This window comes from Amia ocellicauda, chromosome 7, assembly GCF_036373705.1.
Source record: "Amia ocellicauda isolate fAmiCal2 chromosome 7, fAmiCal2.hap1, whole genome shotgun sequence".
NCBI classification, from domain to species: Eukaryota; Metazoa; Chordata; class Actinopteri; order Amiiformes; family Amiidae; genus Amia; species Amia ocellicauda.
This window is the reverse complement of record NC_089856.1, coordinates 40,234,661-40,258,111: the sequence shown is the minus strand read 5'-3', so window position 1 is coordinate 40,258,111 and position 23,451 is coordinate 40,234,661. Positions and strand designations below refer to the sequence as shown.

Here is a 23,451-nt window from a genome sequence, read left to right as displayed (position 1 = left end):
AATCTTGGTGCCAGAATGGGACCGACTACGTTCTGAAGAGCATTCCAATTTAATCAGCAGCATTGTCCTGCGCGTTAACATCTAATTAGGGAAACTACTAAGGAACAAATAGTGTCTTAATTAAATGCTTCTAACCTGATATTTGTGATTCCTCTGGCTATGAGGAATTACATTTTCCCCTAAGTGCTTCTATACATTTTATTTTCTTCCTTCATCTAAAAGAAATGCAACAGTCAATTCCCAGTAAATGTTAAAGGTCTTAACAGTGGAAGGATATGTAGGCTATGCGATGTTGTATGTTCCCTTCCATAATGCAGACTGAGTAGCTGGTGCTTAATCTTTGGTATTTCATTTAAAATGCCAGGTGATTTCAGCAAGCGACTTTGAAAGGATTAAGAAGTAGGCGTTGGAAAGTGGGGGAACCCAATCCAGGCCTCTCTGGTCTGTGTCGGCTTGTGTGCTGCTGTGCTGGCCTACTCGGTGAGCTCGGCACTCTTGAGGGGAGAAGGTTTCTGTCATCACCCCAGCCCCACCCCCACTGGCTTATGAAGCAGCAGCCCCCGTGGCAGAGAGCGCTGTCTCAAGGCCAGGCCCGAGGCGTGCCGTGGGCAGCCTGTTTGGACCCTCTGATCAGCTCTCGGTCTATGCAGAGCAGGGAGGCACTGAGCATATGCACTCACAACTATAAACAGGTTTCATTGCCAAAGATTTGGACTATGCAGCCAATATTTTTTTTTTCCCCTAATTTCTTTTTTTTTATTTTTTATCCTTCAGTATGCGTTTCATTGAGTAACGGGACCCCCAGCAGACATCCAGACTACTGGGGCTGTTTGCGTTATTTCAGCTCCAATTCTTTCCAGTAAAATGGAGACATCCGTGTCCTACTTACCAAATGAGAGGAACCTCTGAGGAATAGCTTGTCTCCACCATATTACCCGAGCTTAATATTGCAGTAATAGTGAGTTAAAAAAAAAAAAAAGTTACAAAATACGAATCACAGCTTAGACTCCAGCTGCTGTTTTCTTTTATTTCTGCTTGAAATGTTTAAAATGACCACAGCGGGAGCAGTAAAGTGTGCATGAAACATGGCCTCAGTATGGGTTGATGTTTTTCTTTTATTAAAGATTACCTTTTTTCTGGCAGTATAACTTGCAGGCTGACGGTACTTCGCATAGGAGACACAACAGTGTGGTTTCATGTCCAGTTTCAGCAACCTAATCTGGGTAAAGCCATACACAAGCAGGACAGCCTCTAATTTGGCTCGACATGTATACAGTGACGGAGCCGCCAGTTAAACTTAACACTTCGATTTCCTCCAAATTTGTCAAAATGCCAAACAATGTAGTGTCCACAAACTATCAATAGATATTCAGACTTTGACTCAAAATGTTTGTTGGTGCATTTAAAATGACATCCTGATTATTATGTTTAGTGTACCGTCAACACACACAACCATCATTTGTCCCTGTGTGTCCTATTTGATCAATTAATGTAGGGTGAGGATGGGAATCTGGATGCCACCCTTGTAGAGTTATGGCTGCATTGTCCATTCCTCCAGTCTTGACCTACCCGTGCTCACTATGTTTCAGGGCCTTGTTCGACTATGACAAGACGAAGGACAGCGGGCTGCCCAGTCAGGGGCTCAACTTCAAGTTCGGGGACATCCTGCACGTGGTGAACGCCTCAGACGACGAGTGGTGGCAGGCGCGGCAGGTGACGCCCGATGGAGAGGTCGAGGAAATCGGGGTCATTCCCAGCAAGCGCAGGTGAGCCCCACCGCTCTCCCAGGGCAGCCAGGGTGCCGCTGCGTCCCGTCACGGCTTTCTAGCTTATCCTCCTTTGTTTTGCCCTTAGGAACCCAGCATCAGATAGATTCCACATGCAGAGGCCTGGAAAATTGTGGGAATTTATTTTCGCCAAGCCTGTTCTTAAGAGTTAATCCCTTTCCAAAAAGAAATGTATTTACTTATTTCTTTACTTGCATAAGGATTTTGTGCATGATACGCAGTGAGTTATAGATATATCAGTGGAAACCATGTGCAATGAGGAGACTTATTAACTAAAGGCCTCTGTAGATAAAAACACAATGCACAATACCGAGGGATTGAGAGAAAGCGGGGAACCCCTACTGTCATCCGTGCCGAGGAGTTTGTCTACTGCCTCTGCAGATCAAAGAGGACTTCGACAATGATAATGAGAAAGTAGATCAGGTACTGGAGCAGTACTAATACTAAAGACTATTAAAACTCTTAAAATCAATACTCAAAGTTGTGCCTTTCTAATACAGCGTTGAGGAGAGAATGTGGTACAACTCTGCTCTGTTGAACGTCCCGTTAGCATTGATGTTATGGTCAGTGGAGACGTTTCAAGATATGTATGCATTCCAGGTTCCACAAATTAAAGTCCCATATGGGGAAAACAAGCCAACCACAAAATCTCTACAATGTCTCCAGAGCTGAGAAATATAAGCTAATGCCTAGTTTTTCTCTCTAACATGTCATGGCTAGAAAATGAGTGTAATTTCAAGATACAAATGGCAGTTTATTCTTTAAATCCTTCAAAGAAAATGTAACTGAAATCTGAAGCACTAATTGCAGGCAATCATTTGTACTCTCGGACCCTCCAGCAGTGCAATAAACTGGGCCTCCGATTGCTGTTGGAACACTTCTATTAACCCTTCTCACCTCGCCAGTTAAAGGTTGCACAAATATACTTTTTAATCAGAATATTCAGTCTATTATTTACATATATTTCCTGTCACCATATGGTAGTTTTGAGGTGTCTGTAAGAATATAGATTTTGCCTGGGGGGTGGGGTTGCCTTTTGATTATTTCATGCATTTACTCTGTTATGTGAAATCCAGACAATGTCTCTTGACATTTGTGTTTAAAGCGTTGCTTTCTGCGTCAGTGCTGTTTATTTCCTGATTTCATTAACACTGCTGACACTTTAAGTCACAGTGGGGCAGTTTTCTCAGTGGGACTGCGTCAAATTCAGTGCATCCTGTAGAGATGAAAGTACCGATCATGATAATAATAACAACACTCTAATGAATGATGTAATAATGAATATACAATTTTATATTTCAGCCATATCAACATGTTGGCATTTTCTATAATTAAGTCCTTTTCAAATACTGTGGTGCACAAATCCCCTGGGATGGAAGCTCATTTACCATTAAGTAGGATGCTGACATTTTATTTAGGAAACAAATAAAAATCAGAAGTCATGCAAAGCAATTAATTAGAGTAAAATCTGAACAATGCCCTTGAAACGCAACCGAGGGGAGTTTGTTTACATTTTGAAAAGCCAAACCGTAGCGCTATGTGCAGCACCCTCACCTGGTCCAGTCAGTCAGCAGTGTTGCCTTTCCTTTCCTCATTGCTCAAGATCCTAGCGATGGATCTATAATGTTTTTGGTGTTGATAGTCTGCCAACCATTATGTCACCCAATCGACCATCTAATGCTAACGGCCTCTGTGGAATCTGAAAATGCAAATTGTAAAGGTCAGAATTAAAGTGTCTTGGGCCACACAAAGTTTAGACTTCAGTTTTCAGACACATTTAATTATGTATTTCTTATGTTTTGCTAATAAATTCCTACTGTAACGGGCAAGCTGCTGTTGTTGTGGTCCTGCCCTTACAATTTTGGGAAATGTGTTTTAAATACAGATCAAGGTCCCATGATTCAAGAGGTCACTGTGCTCAGAGCCGACACCCGCTGTCCAGATCTAATGATTTGTAAACGGCAAAGCATAATTTAAGCTTATAAATACATGAAGTACAAAAGCACGTGTACCCCTGGTCTCTTGCGGCTTCATGATATAGAATCCTTTCCCTAGGTATAGAATCGCCTTGGAATACTAGCAAGAGAGTCCCATCTTGTCTATTTTGGGGTCCCGTTAAATGTGCTGGTGTTCTAGGCAAACCACACCAGTGTAATGGTACACTGTGGAAATAAATCAGCCTTTTCTACAAACGATTTCCCAAATTTCTTCAGAGTTGTGTTCATCATTACTTCAAACTGCCTCATTTATGGATTCCTATTTTTCTGTCAATCCAGGAAGCCAGCCTCAGGTTTGTTTTTCTTTGAAGGGGTCATTCATTCTTTGAAGATTGACATTGTACCGATGAAAATAATAATCCCTGTGTATGACATGGCTCCTGTGCTATTTCTATACCGCTTCTGAATAAACTAACCTGAGGAGAGTAACTAAAGCTTGAACTCATTTGTCAGTTTTAAATACTGGCAACCGGTAGTTGCCAGGGAGTTAAAAGGCTCCAGAAAGAAGGTGACTATTTAAATGAGCTAGAATTAAAAAAAAAAAAAAAAAATTGTCGATAATGCAAAAGTCAGCAGGCACTGGTGGAGACAGCGAGGAGCTCCAATATTTCAGGCTGGGGATTTGTTCCAGTCCCTTTCTGGGCAAACAGACCTGTATGCGTGTGCGTTTTCTTTGAACCGCTGTGCATATTGTATTTGTAAGCGAGGTAGTGTAAATACCAGTATGTCCTTAATGGACTTTAGTCTTTCTGTGTATTTTACTTTGTTAATAAAGCATTGCAATGCATTTAAGGTACTTTTGAATGCGTATCTCTCTGCCGCATGCCCCCTTCCCACATGGCTGTAGACAGAATTAACCTGAATGTAATCTATTCTGGTGATGCCACAGCAGAAAGCAAAAAAGAAAACACATATCTGTTCAGCTGTAACACTTTTTGACCTCATATTTACTTAAAATAAAGGTACATTTTGTCAGGATTGTATTCTCAGAAGTCACCAGATATGGCCATCCATTTAAAGGCTTTATCCCCAAAATTTTCTCTCTTGTGGGGGTGGGTTTACATGCCCCTGGACCCCCCTAACTTGTTTTTTTGGTTTCTCAAAGGGGGATGTCATTTATCGGAAAATGTTACCGGTGTGTTCACCTGAGACTTGGGGAGGGTGGATTTATGTTTTTAAAGGAGAACATTTTTGATAAATCATTAAATATTTAGCTTAGCTTTTCATGTTCACTTTCTCTTTATTCATTTGAATCTGAGCCCTAATGGAACGCTTGATCTCTAGTTTCCCAGCATGTGCATTTCAAAAAGGTCTGAAAATCCATTGACTGAGACCACTGAACCTTTTTGCGACTTCAAAAGGATACCAAGGCTTCACTCCACTTGTCAGAGATGTCCTTGACTGTAATGTAATTAGGAATAAAATGCTATGAGATGTAACCTGTTTTGAAGGACAAGCCCGCACCATTATTAGCAGATTTGATTTGGGTTTTGGGACTGGAGCACACCGGTCGGGGGCCGAAGTGACTCTGGTCTTAGGATGGACTGGTATAACGCTGTGTAGGAATGACAGATTTTTAAGTTGCGATTTTTACAGGATCATATGGAAAAGGGGATTTTTTCAAAGATGTATAGTAGTTTGTTGTATACATGTTTTTAATTAATCTGTCGTTTTGTAGGCAGATTAAAGTATGTTCATTATGTCATAGAAGGGCCCTAATATGTCTTGATGTGTGTCTATTTTTATTTAATCGAGAGGCTTTGGGGAAAAAAAAAAATTGGCAACTGTTAAGGGGATCATTTATAAATCTGGCCCCTGGTGTAAGTGTTTCTGCGGGGCTTTTTTGTTCTTTTTATTTTCAATTTCTTCAGAAGTTGCTTCACACCTGCTTTATTTTGTGTGTGTTCCACTAAGAGACAAGAAGGTCTGTACTGAAGGATGCTAACTGAGTTAGCAGCTCTCCCTGAAGGCAGTTTTCTCTGTCCTTCTCAATTCTAACATTGGCAATAATTAAATTGCCATTTAATAGCTTGGTGGGGCATGACAACACGAACAGAAAAATGAGATTTAAATAATAATCAGTGTAATTGTAATCAATGTTTTGGAACACACATTCAAATGTTAAGCTTTTAGAAATTGCTGAATGTTAATGTCACAACAAAATGAGTTACTTTTGTGATTCACAGTTTTTTAGAATATAGTATTATCTTTTCATCAACACTTGGAATATTTTTTGGAAAGTTCTTCTAAAAACTATACATCTGGAGAATTCAAGTTTCCCATTTTCCCATAAAATGTTTTTATGAAGATTATTAGAGGCTATTTTATTCAAGTGTAAGTATACAGGAGCATGAAGCCGTTAAGCAGGCCTTGCACAGCTGCGTGTCTGCAGATAGCTCTCGCTGCTGGTCTGACGTGTGTGCGCACAGCTCGATACAGTTTGAAGGACCTCACATGCAAGCGCTCTCTTCTTACTGCTTTTGTCTGGATGACTTTAGCCGACATTCGCTCGGTGGGTCAGTGAAAAAGCTCTAGGAGGTGGTTATGCAGGATTTTTGCATTTTGTGTTCCTTTTTAACCAACGGTCTTTTAGAATCCATTGGCAGTTATTAAGCCTGGTCTCTCTAGACTGAGCCCTCGTGAGGCTGGACTGTCCTTCTCCTTATCAAAGGTCAGTCCTTGCCAGCCTGACCCATCAGCTCTCATAAACATCTTTCATCTGGTTAAAGAAAGGCAAGAGTTTATGAAAATATCACGCTTGATCTCTTCCCTAGCCTGGTTTGAATGTTAGTACTATTAATACCATTTTACTCAAGCACCGAATTAGAATTTTCCCCAGGATTATCAAAGAAACTGGCTTTATTGAAGGTGGGATTTTTTCTTCTCTCCATTAAATGTCAGTGTGACCTCATGATTGTACAGCTGTAATTAGCTTTTGTAGACTACAAGATATGTATTTATTACTTTTTTTTAATTGTTTGGAACCTTTGTCTGCTTCCTATGCCTCTTCGTGGCCTTTTATTTGAAAATTAATCAAAAGGATCTGACTGGAACATGGAGATTCATGAGGCCTTGTGCCATAGTCTCCTCACATGCTACCTTAAAGCTCCTCTGAAGCTGGAGGGAGAGGGAGGTAGGGGGGGTACTCTCTCAGGGGGATTTCTCTCTGGTTTGGAATGCAGTAGGTATATCAATTGTTATACTTGGATGAGAAAAGTAAATAAGATAAATAATAATAATGAAAAACTCCTGCTGGATTCCTTCTGAAAATAGACTGAGCCTATCAAAGCAGATTTATTTTCAATCTTGCATCGCTGACCCGTAAGTGGAGCATTGCCTAAACCTCATCTCTTGAATTGTGCCTGCAGGGTGGAGAAGAAAGAGCGCGCCAGGTTAAAGACAGTGAAATTCAATTCCAAGTCCAGAGACAAAGGGGTAAGTGCAGCCTCCATCTCTTTTGTTGAATTCCTTTCCCTCGAGAAAGTAGCCCATGTTTTTGTAGTTTGTTTTGTTTTTTCTTTACCACAAATTATATTTAATGCAGTTAATAGATTGTAAGAGACCGAACAATTTTAGGTTAATTTCCCTATTAGTATGAATAGGCTTCAACGTGGCTTTACAAATGTTCAGAACCTGACGAAATGTGATTTTTCTTAGTTTTTTAACCAAAGATTCAAATTTTCCAAACAATTGTATCTTGCTTGCTTACAGTAAATTATTGCATATAATGTAGTTGTTCAAGCATTTTTTCTAGTTATACATGAGAACAACCGAAATGTAAACTGAAGACAAAATAAGAAATTAAATAAGTTTATTTTCATAAATTTTATATAGAACAATTAAATCCAGATTTTGTTTTAAATATATATTTTATTTACTCAAATCAAGAATATTCAGAGCTTTCCTTTCTTTTCTATTGATTTAAAACCTACAACAAAGATTAAACCAATTACTGTTGGCTACTGCATTTGAATGGATACAGTTCTTTTTCAATGCTTAACTTCCTCAGGGTTTCTGATCAGCCACTATAAACTTGCTTAATTTTTCAGTTTTGGAAAATATCGTCACAGGCATTGAGTTTTATTAAAAGTGATTTCTGTTGTAATTTACTGTCTGTTGTACTTGTCCAATGAACTGTACAGAAAAGTGGGAATATTTTCTTTTCAAATGTGATTTTTTCAGTGTTAAAACTTGGACCTACTGTGCAGCAGTACTGAGTGTATTAACGTTCATGACTGTTTTATCTATAATGACTGTATAAAAAATACTAATATGTGACACTTGACGAGTTAACAGCATGTACTGACGACTTTTTCCGAGTTCTTGCGGCGATGTCCCTGTAAAGCAAATGTTTTCCTACTGAATTAACTGCATAAAGAATTAATGACCAAAAAAGAATTTTACCAGCATTGTCCATTGTTTGTGCTAACTTGGCACCAAAGTATGCATGAATTATATGAAGGAAAAACAAAATACGCTTGCCATTGATATAGAACTGCCTTCTACCAGCACTGCCGCTTCCTGCTTGCTTTCCAAACATTTTGTAACCGCAAAACAATACATTCATTCTCTTATCTTTTCTAAATGTCCTTTTATTTTCTGCCCCACTTCAAGTTTGGCAAGCACAATGTACATGACATACAATGCACATTACTGTGTCTTGAAAGCTTTTTTGCCGTTCAACCTCATAAATTATAAATCCTTCATGGATTTTGCGGCATGTTTTCACAACTGAAGCACATGCACCGTAGTATCTGAAATATAATCTACTGGGCACACGTGTTTGACCTGCCATTTTGAAGGAAACAACCAGAGGGTGTGATTAGAGGGATGTGACATGGAAAAACTACATAGATGGCAAAATAAATCATGTCACGTTTCTTCTCTTCCTCCGACAGGCCACAGTGAAACCAGGTTTTAATTGCCACACAGCACTAAGTCTGTCATTACAGTGCTGTTAAAGGCACTGGCAAATGGATACACGATGTCCTTTGGTTCTTCATACCTGTTTTTTTTTTTTTTTTTTTTGCCTGATCACCCCACTTATGTAAATCATGCATTCTTGTTGCGGTTTGCCAATTTAGACATTGTCAGTGACATACCTACATGCATGTATACATAGATCCCAGGCTTTGTGTTCTTAAATGAATAAAACTGCCTGTCTGTGTGCAAAACTTTAGCAAAACTGATCCGTTTTATTTAACACAGCTTGTCAAATCTATGCCTCTGTGTATGTAGATAACTCTGCTCCTATGAGGGTTTCATGTTGTCTTGGTACACCCTCCCATCGCTCCCTCCTTGCCCTCTCAAGCATCTGCCATTATTTCCATTGTAGCCTTTTAGCTTTGCATGCTCTGGGCTTTGCTTTCTCTAGTATCTTTCGGGGTTTTATTTTTTTATTTTATTAGGTTTAATTAGAATTCCTCTTGATACAAATATGCTTTTATATATATATATATATATATTTTAAATTAATTTCCAATCTTTGGTTCATTTCACATGTGGAACTGACTTTGCAGCCATTTTTTGGTAGAGAGAACCATTTTCCTTGGCTGGAACAAATGCTTTGAAGAGCAACTCGGTATATAACTTGTGATTGTGCATTACAACTTGCAGATAGAGCTGACCTAATCAAAAACAACAGACACCCACTTCAGTCGTGTCATTTCATCTGAATGGGGTATTTACCATCTAAATACATTACACCTTCTTCTAGTTTGGTGTCAGAGTTAACTGCTCTCTAACACCTTTCCTAAATGTAACAAATTATTATAAACAAGAAATAACTAAACTGTGCAGGTAATCTTATTTGTATTACTTGTCCCAGTTTATTTCTCACAATTTTACAATTGAAAATGCTATGGAAGAAAAAGTGTCAAAACACATCAAAATATAAAAGACCACTTTATTCCTCTCTGCCTCCAGAAGGACTAAAAGAGAAAGACCCAACAGTTTTTTTTTTTTTGTTGTTTTTTTGTGATGATACTATTAACTGTGCCTAAGGTCTTTTAAAATCATAGTTATTCCGAATAGTGTAGCACGGCTGTGCTTGGATACATTGAAAGTGGATGTCTGTGTCCTCAGCATTGAGATGAAAGAAAGTACAGTGGCCCAGGTAATGAAATACTGCAGCTTCTGCCACCTAATTTCTGACTTAGTTTTGTGTTGAGGTACTTTTTGCAACACCCTAAATCTTAAGGAAGCTGGAAAACTTACTTTTAGCTGTTTATATGCAGCTGGGTCCTGGTATTCTTTCATGTCCAATTCTCCTGGCCGTGAGGAGAGAGCCCCTCCATACACACACTCACACACGATGGCTGCAGACTTGGTTCCAATGAAACCTGTAGGGCTGGGCTTATTGTTCACTCCAACATCAGACACCCCCCATTTTGTTTTGCCCCCTCCTTCTCTTCTCCTCAGCAGTTATTCAATGACAAGCGTAAAAAGAACCTCTTTTCCCGAAAATTCCCTTTCTACAAGAACAAGGACCAGAGCGAGCAGGAAACGAGCGACTTGGACCGTAAGTAACTCGGACACGACCCGCACGGACGAGCGACCAGGTGTAGGACAGGGCAGGCCAGCACACTGTAGGACCAGCGTGTTACCACGGAGATGGTGGCGACGGCAGCAGGGGCCGCTGCAATGGGGTGTGGCTGGGCAGGGCGGTTTTCACTGTGAGTCACTCCCGGCTGTGTGGCAAGATGCAAATCAAATTATTCGTTCCAAAAAATGACTTGCAAATCATCACAGGATTACAAAGCCAGGCTGCGTCTGAGGAGAGGCTGGGCGAGTTTCTTCCAGTTTAATATTGCTATTACGATCATGACTGTAGTTGTGAGCTGGCTTTTCTCAGGACCTCACAGCTGTCCTCTCTGACTGCCAGCTCCAACACACGCCCGTACACCGAGTGCCAGCAGTGCAGAACCCCTCTGCCCCCCCTGTAGCCGCGCCTTCGTGCCCACTGGTAGAGACCCTTGTGTTGTTCCAGTAATAAATGTTCTTTGTGATTGTTTTCCCTGTTTGCTTGCTCTCTGGCGACAACTCCACAGGAGATCCCAGACGAGATGGGATCAAAAGGCCTGAGTAAGTGATCCTGCTTTCACCTTTAACACCCGCCACCCCTTCCCCTTCCTCAGCACAGGCATTGTCTTTTCGTTGGTCCTGGATCTGTCTTCCTCATCATCAGCTCCACCTGTAATATTCCATCAGCTGTTTGTTTTTTTATCTCGTCTGTCTGGTTCCTTTTTTTTCTTCATTAAAAAGCCCATCAAGACCGTCTTCAATTCTTCGATGGTACCAACAGAGCTTTTTTAATTGTTTGTTTTTATAATATATTCTTGACACTTGCATCGTCTGCATCGTGTGTGTATGTGTGTGTTCGTGTGTGTGTCCTGATTACCCATTTTTTATATGTGGTCAACCCCAATTTTAGGGGCTCAAAAGTATTTGGACAAACTAACATAATCATCAATTAAATTGTGAGTTTCAATACTCGGTGGCAAATCCTTTGCAGTCAATGACTGCCTGAAGTCTGGAACCCATAGACATCACCAGATGCTGGGTTTCTTCCCTGGTGATGCTCTGCCAGGCCTGCACTGCAGCTGTCTTTAGTTCCTGCTTGTTCTTGGGGTGTTGTGCCTCCAGTTTTGCCTTAGAAATCAAAACAAACCAATCCAAGAGATAGCAAAAACATTAGGTGTGGCCAAATCAACTATTTGGTATATTCTTAAAAAGAAAGAACGCACTGGTGAGCTCAGGAACACCAAGTAAACAGGAAACAGGAAGACCAGATTAGAGTTTGCCAACAACCATCTAAAGAACTCTGTACAGTTCTGGAACAACATCCTATGGACGGATGAGACGGATCAACTTGTACCAGAATGATAGGAAGAGAAGAGTATGGGAAGAAAGGAAGGGAAGGAACTGCTCAAAATCTGAAGCATACCACCTTATCTGTGAAGCATGCTATATATGGCTGACAAGGGAACTGGTTCCCTTGTATTTATTGGTGATGTGACTGCTGACAAAAGCAGCAGGATGAATTCTGAGGTGTTTAGGGCTGTTATCTGCTCAGATTCAGCCAAATGCTTCAAAACTCATTGGACGGCACAGTGAACTGAAGCATACATTTACGAAAGCAACCCAAGACTTTTTAAGGCGAAGAAGTGGAATGTTCTGCAATGGCCAAGTCAATCATCTGACCTGAATCCAATTGAGCAGCATTTCACTTGCTGAAGGCCTGGCAAAGCATCACCAGGGAAGAAACCCAGCATCTGCTGATGTCTATGGGTTCTAGACTTCAGGCAGTCATTGACTGCAAAGGAATTGCAACCAAACTATTGAAAGCACATCTTGATTTGTTTCCTTTAAAATCCATTGTGGTGGCATACAGAGCCAAAATGATGACAATTGTGTCACTGTCCAAATATCTATGGACCTCACTGTAGATTCCGCTATCATTCTCAATAATATTGCATAATACTGAGAAGCAGCTCTAACCTTAATTTTAAATGCAGCCCACAAGGTGTCTGAGGCTGCTGGAGTGATGGCCTTGAAAACGCAGCCAATCATGATGCTAAAACAATGTTCTTCCCCAGTGTGCTGCAATTGCTTGTGATAGGATTCCTGCACTAGGATTCAAAATAACAATTTCTTATGAACCACAAGTTACACAATATAATTCTGTGACTTCTGAGAGTCCCCATAGTTTTAGAACAGCCAATGAGTTGATATAGCAGTAAATTGATGCTGTACCAGAAAACCAGTGATTCTTTTCAAGAATTCCTTTCTTTATTGGGGAGTGGGCAGCTAAATCCGACACAGATTGTGTGTATTGATGGACACTGTTTTCAGACTTTTGGTTTCCAAGTATATCAGAAACAAGAGCATGTCGTAAACACACATGAGATGGAGAGGATCATTCACTTGTTGTAACAGGAAATAGGAATCCACAGCACAGTTCTAATATATATATATATATATATATATATATATATATATATATATAATGTATTAGTGCAGGCTCTTCATGGCAATATTAGCTTGGTTTAGCTATTGTTTATTGGTGCTGTTCCTTTGGTATGTGGTCTGCAATGCAGCAGCTTGTCTGCAAAATATAAATCCTTTCAAGCAGTGCAAGCTTTGTGTCAGCTGTTCTCCTAATCATTCTTCCCAGTATCTTACCCAGGGCTCTGTACTTCTTCAATATTTAATGCACCGTGGCTGTTGGAGACCCTTGAGGGGGAATTAGTTTGCTGCTGGATCATTAGTCACAGGCCAGATCTGTTTGAGTAAAATGAGTTCCTCAACAATTTGAGAGGGGGGGTGGATACTATGTCTGCAATAAGATCGGGATTGTCTTCAGGGAATAAGAAACAAGAGGGTTTAGAATGGGAGCGCGGAGCTCACTGTTCACTCCAGTCCGAGTCCAGCAGATGCCATCGCAAGCCTGTGGTGTCAAACACCTCTGTGTGGTGATGGCTCTTCATACTGAGCTGCTGCCTCCTCCAGGTCTCCTCAGCCCGGTCTCCTGTTTTTTATTTTTTTATTTTCCCGTTTCAGTTCCTTCCACAGTGTACATTGTGTTTCTTCCCTCTGTAGAAGACCCCTGTGGTAGCAGTGTATCCTTGTCTTTGTGTTGGTGTTCACATTCCCTTTGTTGTAATTTCAGAGCATGTAACCTCTAATGCCAGCGATAGTGAAAGTAGTTACCGTAAGTCTGTTCCCTTTTTTTTTTTTTTTTTTTTTTCTTCCATACCTTGTTTTGTTGTGTTAGATGTTGTTTCTTTCTAGAGTTAACTTAATGAGAGAAGAAAACATCTTACTTACGTTTTCCTCACTACTGCATTGTCATCACTAACGCATCTCAGCGCATATAACAAGGTTTCCGGCAGAACCACCATTTCCCAGCCTCGCTCCTGGGGCCCAGCAGGACTAGTTATTTATTGGTTGTTTTTATTTATGCCTTCAATGTTTCCCAAGTTTGCAATTTGTATTTAGAATCAAAACCAACTTGCACTCTGCACCCTGAGTCACAAGGCTGTGTGAGTGTAGTTAGCTCAAGAAAGGATCTTAAAGGAAATCAATACTATTGGACTATTAGTGGGTTCCCAGGACTGGGGCTTGGAAACACTGGGATATTGGGATATACTGTTTTCATTGAAAAGCCTGATGCCTTTAAATGTCTTAGGTGCTCTTCTTTCTGGTTATAATAGTCTTTCTTTGCACTGAAAGTTTTAGTTTTAGGACCCCTCCATACTTAAACATTTCCAAGTAGTCTTTAGACCATTCCTGAATAAATTTCAGCTGCTTTGCTGGCTTGTCAAATAAATATGCTTTAATCCAAGTCTGGAATTAAGTAGACAAGCTGCTTACTGCAGAGTGGAATTGATCATGTTTTGGTTACCTGAATTCCCACAGTGGCACAGACTAAGAAAAGAGTAGTTATAAAAGTGTTATAATCACAGCACAATAGCCCTTAAATTTATATAATTATTTAAAAATAATGAATATTTGTTTGTGTATATGTAGCAGCTCAATATGTGTCACAAAGTGGACAAAGTATCACTATGAAACCTAGAAACAGATTAGAGATGTAGTTGCCCAAAATTAATATTCCAATGCCCAGTGTTTTATAATCTACCAAAAAACTAATCTTCCATTTTCATTGCTTTTTCTTGTAATGGATTGAACACAGTGTGCGATCTTCTCTCTTTAGTGAGAGTAATCAACAGTTTAGTTTTCTGCAACAGAATAAAGACAATTTACAGCAGCCACAGAATGGGTGTCAGTCTTCTTCAAGAGTAATGAAAATAAAGCTAAATCAAAAATGGTAGAAAGCCAAAGCTGGGGAAATAAAAGGCAGAATCATAAACTCCTGCTTGCATTGGAGTCATTCCCTCCTATGATACAGTATGCAGGACGCTCCTCATTTTGCACACAGTGAAAGCCAGACCAGAAACATTTGACTGCATTGGTTACTTTTCATCAGTAACAATGTATTTACAGTCATATAACCCTATTGCTCACTGCATGAGTTCTTCACTGTGTATGTACACAGATTAACACAACTCTTAGAATATGTGCAAACTTTTAAAAACAAAACAAAATACATTGAAGAGATTTACATTTGCATGATTACTGTAAGCATGGCGTTTAAAGGCTTGTTAGATTCCCCTGTGGATGCTTTGTCACCTTCATTTTGAACTTTGATCCATTGTTTTCACTATAGCAAAACAGTTACAAAGAAGCAGAAAACATGACAGTGGATACAATCGTCTGTGACTTTTTTGGGTTAAAATAACCATAGATGATGGCACAGATGGTAATATTTTCAGCAGCTCAATGACAACATAAATTCAGGGTTTTTTATGCTCAAAAGGTTTTATGAAAGTCTAGGCCTAGGGCAATGTGTCCAAAACATCAGATGTATCTTCTAGAGAAATAGAAACTGATGGATGGATGGATAGATGCATAGATAGACAGATAAATAATCACTAATCTGACCGTTTCAATTATATGAATGTCTGGAAAAGGGAACTTTAATTTCTCAACACATTTGTTTCTTTCTTTCTTTCTTTGATCTGTAATTTTGCTCTGTGCTCCCTTTTCCTACAGGTGGTCAGGAGGAATATGTGCTGTCGTATGAGCCGGTCAGCCAGCAGGAAGGTAAGGCCAAGGCTGTCTGGACACAGATCTAATGACTGTGTTCTCCCCGGGGGGCCCAGAGCACTCGCCCTGCAGCAGCCCTTGGGAAACTCAGTTCTGAAACATTAAAGCCAGTATTACATGTACAAATATAGACGTTTATAGGTATAAAAATAAACATAATTAAGGTTTGTAATTGGTGATGTTGTCTCCTTTCAGTGAGCTACACCCGGCCAGTCATAATCCTGGGTCCGATGAAAGACCGAATAAACGACGACTTGATCTCCGAGTTCCCCGACAAATTTGGATCCTGCGTGCCTCGTGAGTATGACCATTTCCTGAGGGAAAGAAAAGCCCCCTTAGCCTGGTCTCATCTCGAACCACAAACCTGCCCCCGCTCCACGGCTCTTAGGGTTAGATGAGGTTGGTTCTCCAATATATTTTCAACTTGTAAAATAAATATATGGATTACTAAAATTAGACCTAAAATGTATCCCATATTGTTTAAATATACAGAATAGGGTCTGATTTTGACATCCATATATATTTTTCCATGTGGAAGAAAGAAAGAGTAAAAAGTAAATCCAGGCTGTGTTTTAAAAGAACTATAATCCAGTCAGAGTCTATATTTCAAGTCCTCAGGAAAATATACTAAACCTGCTTGCTTCATGAGTAAAACATGTACAACATGCAAAAAAAACCAACACTCGCTCTTCCTCCCTTCCCCCCAACCCACCGTTTCATGTCTCTGCTCACATATGAATCTGAAGAACGCTTTTATTGCTTACAGCCATCTCGCAAGCAGTCCCCCCCATGGGTGTATTTTCTAAAATATTAATTTTTTGTTAAATATTTGAACATGCCATTTGCCCCTTTTTTTCCTTCTTCAATGCATGAAAGATAAATTCTGGCTAAATGCACATGTTTAATCTGTGCAGACATCCCTGTTATCCACTGTTCACACATACTTAATTGCGCCCTCTTGATGTAACCAATGCTGGTCTATTATTTCAGTTAGTTTTGACTCCAGTGTTTCTTCTTAACTGGTCTCAAGAAATGGTTTTGGCAAGGAGATAAAGTATAGAGGGTGACGTGAGGCAATTTCACTCCACTTGGCATCAGAAGTTCGTACGTGGTCTACAGATCTACTTAGCATCCAGACACCCACCACGGGTTCCACCCCGTCTTCCACAAATCAGAGCCTGATTGTGGCCGAGGTGTTAATGTACATCTGCGCCCTTTCAGACACAACCAGACCAAAGCGTGACTACGAGGTGGACGGGAGAGACTACCACTTCGTCACGTCGCGAGAGCAGATGGAAAAGGACATCCAGGATCACAAGTTCATCGAGGCTGGCCAGTACAACAACCACCTGTACGGCACCAGCGTGCAGTCAGTACGGGAGGTTGCCGAAAAGGTAAAAGCCTGAAATTTGATGATCGGGGGTTTGCTCTGAGAGGTCACCTGGTGTATATTATAAATGTTCAAAAGTAGTTTGAGATTCAGGGAAGTTGGTAGCTCCATAGGTTCCCCACTGTTGTGCCTCCTCGTTTTACAGGTGTTACGGCAGCTAGTGGTGTCAACCCAGTTTCGCAGGATGGATTTTTGCTTAATATTTTCAATACTTATTTTATAGGACATTTTTCATATAGTTCTGTATGTAGGTGAAGAATGCTCTGTGTATAGGATCTCAAATATGTTTACTCTTAAAGGTTCAACTGTATTGACAGAAAATGTGACTTTCCTCAGGTGGCAGTTAAAGGTGGATTGGTGCAAATTTTGATTTTGATACCATAAAATTGTGCATAAAATATATATTTCCACAGCAGTTTATGAAGGTTCATGCAATCCTTTTTCTTTTTTCCTGCCTCCTTTGCTTCCTTCCTCCTCAGGGGAAGCATTGCATCTTGGACGTGTCGGGCAATGCGATCAAGAGACTGCAGATTGCACAGCTATATCCCATTGCTGTTTTCATTAAACCAAAATCCGTGGAAAATATTATGTAAGTAATTTAAAAAAAATCTTGCTCTTTATAAGAATTATGTTTTGGACTTCGCCAAGATGGAGACCAAGATGCTGGTAGTGTGATGAGCATTGCATTATACAGCCATACATGACAGTTTGCCAATGACTGAAGAAGTAACACCTATAACACGGTTAATACATGCAATGTGGTGTTGTTACCATGTTATAATACGAATGGTGTCTGAGTGACCCAGAATGTAACCCTGCCGCTCCCCTCATCTCTCACTGCCTGTCTTTTAGGGAGATGAACAAGAGGCTGACGGAGGAGCAGGGCCGCAAGACGTTCGACAGAGCCATGAAGCTGGAGCAGGAGTTCACAGAGCACTTCACTGGTCTGTACTCTGTCCATCTTCGTGCACTTCCTTAAGGGTCACCACACCTCCTCCCTTTCTCTCTCTCTCTCTCTCTCTCTCTCGATGTTCTGTCATTGGTAATCTGTTCAGTCCCAGAGGTGCTGTAGACCAACGTAGATCACTGTACACATGCAGGGTGTCTTCATGTACTCGAGACCCCAGATTGTTTTTCATCACATGCATACGGGTCAAAGGAAGGTGTTTCTTCCCCCTTTATGTAATGCACCCCCATCTTAGCTTATTATTATTATTATTAATAATAATAATAATAATAATAATAATAATATGTATTTCTTAGCAGATGTCCTTATCCAGGGCGGCTTACAAAACACAAGAGCAATATACAAGTGCAATATAGTCTAGAATTACAGATCAAACATAGTACAAATTACAGCTGAACAATTACGTAAGTGCATAAGAAAATATACAGTTAATAGTTAAAAGTCCTACATCCTAGGTTTGTGAGTTAATAATTTCAGGCAAGATGTGAAGTCCTAGTTAATAGCTCAGGGGAAGGGACATATAGACAACATGATAGGTAGTGCGATTTAACAGGAGAGCTGAGGGGAATAACGGGAATAACAGGAATAACAGTAAAGTTACAGGTACTGAAGTTCTGAATAGGTGCGTCTTGAGTCATCGAGCTCTCCTCATCCCATAGCCCTGGCATGGTTCCAGGGGCAACTGAAGAGCAAAAGAGTTAAAGCTGTAAGAGGATGATGATTAAAAACAATGAGTCTTGCAGAAAAAAAGTGTTTGTTTTGTCCAACTGTGGTCTTCTTGTCTTGCAGCGATTGTGCAAGGAGACACGTTGGAGGAGATCTACAACCAGGTTAAACAAATTATAGAGGAGCAGTCTGGGCCGTACATCTGGGTTCCAGCCAAAGAGAAATTGTGAAGAGGCTGAAGTTTTGTGTTTTTTTTTTTTTTTTTTTTTTTTTTTCTTTAAATATAAACCAACCTGGCCTGTTATGTCTGATGGCTCTCTACCCCGTTCTTCAGGATCCACTCACCACCCCCCTGCCCCTGCCCCTGCCCCCCCAGCACCACCGCCACCATTTGTGTTTTTGTCGTGGGGTCGCGACCTCTGTCACGCCCCGGTGCTCTCTCCCACACTGGTTCTCTTGTCAAGACTGAAGTGTAGAGCTCGTCCGCAGTACGGGGGGTGAAGGCCTAAGCAACTACAAAAAAGGGGGATTTTATGGTACAGTTCCTTAATGTTTAAGGGAGGTGACTTTCTGAGAATTGTTTTTAGAGATGCATTATAAATATATATTTCTTTTGTCTTTTTTTTTTTCTTTGGACATTTTTTTTTTCTTCATAATAAAGGAAGGAAATGCAGTCTCATTTTATTGGGTCATTTAAAAATGAAACAAGAAAAATCAACAAGCAAAACTTTGCACGTTATAGCTTTAACAGCATGTTTTGGACAATATTATTTCTTTTGAGCTTTATTTTGTTCACAATGTTCCTTAGTGTTCCGTAGATCTGTTTAGGCAGAAACTTTAATCATAGCCTTCTTTTTTCTGTTGATCATATTGTATTTACATGCATACGTTCTTGCATAACCTTGTAGATCAACCTCATGTGGGAACGCCATTCTGTTTTGTCAGTTCAAGTGCACGAAGAAGTGAGTTGTCTGTTCATTAAATGTTAGAATGTTTCTGAGTGGGTTCTTTTAAAACACTAATCAGTGTCTTATTTACAAAAACTGCTTTTGTCACAATGATCTTTGATAGTAGTTTTAATCATGTATAGGTGCTTGGGAGGGTTTTTGAAAAGGAAACAAAAAGCAGGAATGGCTGATTCTTATTGATGTCACACTTTATAGAAAAGATGTCCATATATAAGTAGATGAGGCTTAACGCCAATGCAAAAACATAAAATAAAGAATTTATTGTACACTGAGATTTTAACAGATTTAACCCTCAGTAAACTGCCTATTTTGTTATAATAAAGACTATATTGAACTTTACTTAAACACTATAACTATGGGAATTATTTTCTTTACATTCTTAAACATATATATATATATATATATATATATAAAATATATTTTTCCTTTTACTTTCACCACCAACTCCTTCGTTGTTTCTTGGTTTTTATGCATAAACGTCCAAAACGCAAACAAAACATCATCTCTGACAGAAAAGTGTCTGGGTTGTGGTGGGACGCTTAAGCAGTATTCAGAAAATTGGCATTTGCAAAAGAAAGAACCTGTGGTAGCTTGTCCTCCTCTTTTTTTTCCCCTCCACGTAACTTCTCTGTGAGGTTTTTCATGTGATGTGCATGGTTTTTAAGCAATAGTCTTTATTAAAAAAATGAGAAGGAAAAACTAAAAAAAAAAATCAGACTTCTTTCTGTATGTTTTCACCTGGGATTGCGAATATCATATCTTCAGATGTAGCTCCAAATTGGATTGTACAGGCTTTGTGTGTGGAAAGATGATAACTATATTTTAACAAAGTCATAATGTGTTCTTTAATAAAACAAAATAATACATTTAAAAAAAGCCTTTAATCCTAAACACCATAGGAGCATTGCCTGATTATCTTGCTCATTTTCATGTTATTTGGAGATGATTGTTTTATATAAAACTGCTTATTAATGACTTCATTACAGCTTTATAACTCGCTCTGGGACTGGAAAATGTAAATATCTACCAACCTTATCCATTCCATTGTCAAAAGAGGAGAACAGCTAATAAACTTTATCATACAACTTACTCCAGTGTGCATCTTCCTTCGGGAAACCTGCATTGGGCTGGGGGGGTGGGAGGACGGTGTGGGGGAGGTGGGGGACTCTGGTTGAACTCTTCGCTCTTCGGTGGGCACTTTGTTTGGTGCTGACCCTCACCTGAACAGCCTGCAGTTGAACACCATTTGTATTGGAGTGTGTCCTTGTCCTGTTTGCAGATAAAGAGGATTAATTGTGACACAGCGGCTACATCGAGGAAACATGTCCTGCCATCTTAACAGCCTGTGTTTCAGAGTACCTTAAGCTGCTTGGCCATTTCTAAGCAGTCACTTCAAAGTTTCTTTCTGCCATCTTTAAATGCATGCAAGGTTATCTACAAAGTACCTCACCACTGCTTTAAAATGACTGTCTTTAAAGCTTGCCAAAGCTTGTGCTCAGTGTTGCTTTTGTTTTCTTGGTGTTGTGGTTTTATTCTTCCACAGATTTGCTGCATCCTGTCCCAAAGTGAAATATCCTTAGGTCTGTTTATCATTCAGAGATCTAGCACTTGTTTTGCCTGCAAGATAAGAATGCCCTGTTGTTACTGTACTGATAGACCTCGCCACCAGAGGGCAGGCAAGGACCTAAGAGTCCAGTGGTTCCCAACAATAGTCCGGGAGACCCTCTGTTAGTAGTTTTTGTTCCAACCAATATCTCCATTACGTAAACTAATACTTTCCCTAATCTGTGCTTATTTATTATTTTAAACGGTTCACATGAAATATAACCCCTGAGTTTTCCACCTTCGTGTGGGTAAACAATGAAACGGGCAGATTATTTGTTCTATGAAGGAATCGGTTAAGTAATTGAGAAGTTGGTTGGACAAGAAGCCGTAAGACAGTGGGTCCCCTTGACCAGGGTTGGCAACCACTGTCCTGTAGCTCAGCATTTAGATTTGGATGTAACCAGATATTTCTGTGTGTCCCAACCGGGGGTGTTTTAACCCCATACACACACATTTTATTCTAAACTAATTCCAGTTAGTCATATAGACTACAACACTTAATTAGGACAGTTGGCTGTGTTAGTAACCTCTGCTTTCAGAGGGGGCATTTCACACATATTTGCTCGTATAGTAGTTAAGAAACACCCCTATGAACTTGGCTCATGGGTTTGACTCCACACAGTAGCGGTGTTATATAAATAATTATATTAAACCAAACAATGCCTACATATTACATTATTTAATAAGGCTTTAACACAGCTTAATGAATTTAATGTATTGTTATTGATTTCTAACATTTAATTTGTCTGAATTCGATCCACTCTAACCGGTGTTAATTTACCTTGCTTTATCTTACGTTTGCTACTATTTCATATTCCCTGAACCATTGTTCTTATTGAAATACAATTCTAATTAAGAGAAGCTGTGTAAAAGCCTTATTAATCACCTTATAATTGTTCATTCTACGGTTTAACTCCAGGAAGAAAAATAAATCAATAAAAATAAATCAATACCTATATAAGAAATAACACCCCACTGTGTGTCAGACCCACAATGCCAGGTTCACAGTGGTGTTTCTTAACCACTATACCAGCAAATACATGTTGAATGCCCCCTGTCAAAGCTGTTTTAAATAGGTTGCTAACACAGCCAACTAGGTATAGTAGTCTATATGACTTATTGGTATTAGTTTAAATGTATAAATTGAATAAAATGTGTGTGTATGGGGTTACAGCATTCTATTACATATGCTTTTTGGACATGTGTATCATTACAGCAGCTTGAGATCACATGGACCCATCTAGAGTGTGACAAAAGTTAATAGCGATTGCCCAAACAACCCAACCAAATCACATGTAGTACACAGGTGACTTCACGTGCAGGACAACTGATTGCTCTTAGGATTTTTATTTGCAGGAGACAGCCGGTGACTGCGCTTCCATTAAGATGAGAACTAATTCACTCATATCTTAACGGAAGCGTGTTCACCGGCAATCTTTAGGTCTGCACCAACGTGCTTTGCAAGCTGTTTTTGCGCACGGACGGTCCTATATATTTTGTTGTCCTATATAAGTGGCACCACTAAAAGAGCACAAAGGTTGGCACATCATAGTAAAATAGTAAAGCCAGAATAGTTTCATTCAATAAACTTTCACACAAGACTAACTTACTGGTTTGTGGGCCTAATTAAATACTTGTGTTGGGAAAAGTGCATGCCTGCAGGGTTTTAATTTGTGTGTAAAGATGGCCTGTTTCCACGCTTGTATTTGTGGAGCAATGCTATTTTATTCACCTACAGACAGCACTGTGGGAAGATTGTCACCTGACATGATACTAGGGCGTGACTTTAAGGTTATGAAGAGCCAAGCCATATTGCCTTCGGTGCACATAAAAACTGTCACACTGAGACAGTTCAAAGAAGCAAAATAAAAATCCAACCCAAGGGTTTTATGATTTATATACTCGCACAATCATACATTTCACTGGAGGCTTGTGACAGTTTTATTATTAACATTAATAATTAATATTCCTGTTTTGGGAGCAAATAGTAGTAGCGTCTGATAACTCGGATAAGTCAATGTTCACAGATAATTGTACAAATGATCTGTAAATAACAGCAGGAGAAAGGTCTGTAATGTATGGTATAGACAGCTGTGAATTTTTGAACTTGTCAGACAGCACTATATACCAGTGCTGTCAATGCATGATGCAGGCATCTCTTCAAAACCTTAGATAGAGTTATTTGGAAAAAAAACTCTTGTTGTAGGCCCCGCTTGCTGTCTGTTTGTAGTAGTCTATGTGGCTGCATGGAAAACCACCCTGTTATGGCCGTGTAATCTGACACAGGGGTGTTTCATTAGGGCGAGAGGAGCATGAAAGACCCCTGTGTGAGTCTCCTGGGCTGAGGCCAGGTCTTCGGAGGCGTCTGCAGTCACTGCGTTCTGGATTAAAGAAACAAAAC

General features: G+C 39.8%; 1 protein-coding gene across 17 annotated transcripts in view; it reads left to right on the top strand.

Annotated features, from left to right (window-relative positions):
* Positions 1–20,534, top strand: part of dlg1a (discs large MAGUK scaffold protein 1a) — a 161,306-nt gene extending 140,772 nt beyond the window's left edge. For 8 of the 17 annotated variants that reach the window (XM_066709587.1, XM_066709590.1, XM_066709589.1 and 5 more), the window contains 10 exons: positions 1,590–1,766; positions 7,153–7,219; positions 10,205–10,304; positions 13,455–13,496; positions 15,401–15,451; positions 15,650–15,751; positions 16,676–16,848; positions 17,324–17,433; positions 17,697–17,788; positions 18,601–20,534. In XM_066709587.1, coding sequence (XP_066565684.1) covers positions 1,590–1,766; positions 7,153–7,219; positions 10,205–10,304; positions 13,455–13,496; positions 15,401–15,451; positions 15,650–15,751; positions 16,676–16,848; positions 17,324–17,433; positions 17,697–17,788; positions 18,601–18,707 — 1,021 coding nt within the window. In that variant the 3' untranslated portion in view covers positions 18,708–20,534. Of the gene's footprint in view, positions 1–1,589; positions 1,767–7,152; positions 7,220–10,204; positions 10,305–10,833; positions 10,868–13,454; positions 13,497–15,400; positions 15,452–15,649; positions 15,752–16,675; positions 16,849–17,323; positions 17,434–17,696; positions 17,789–18,600 lie in introns of all 17 variants that reach the window. The other 9 variants (XM_066709595.1, XM_066709597.1, XM_066709603.1 and 6 more) reach the window with 3 other exon arrangements.
* Positions 20,535–23,451: the final 2,917 nt, after the last annotated feature.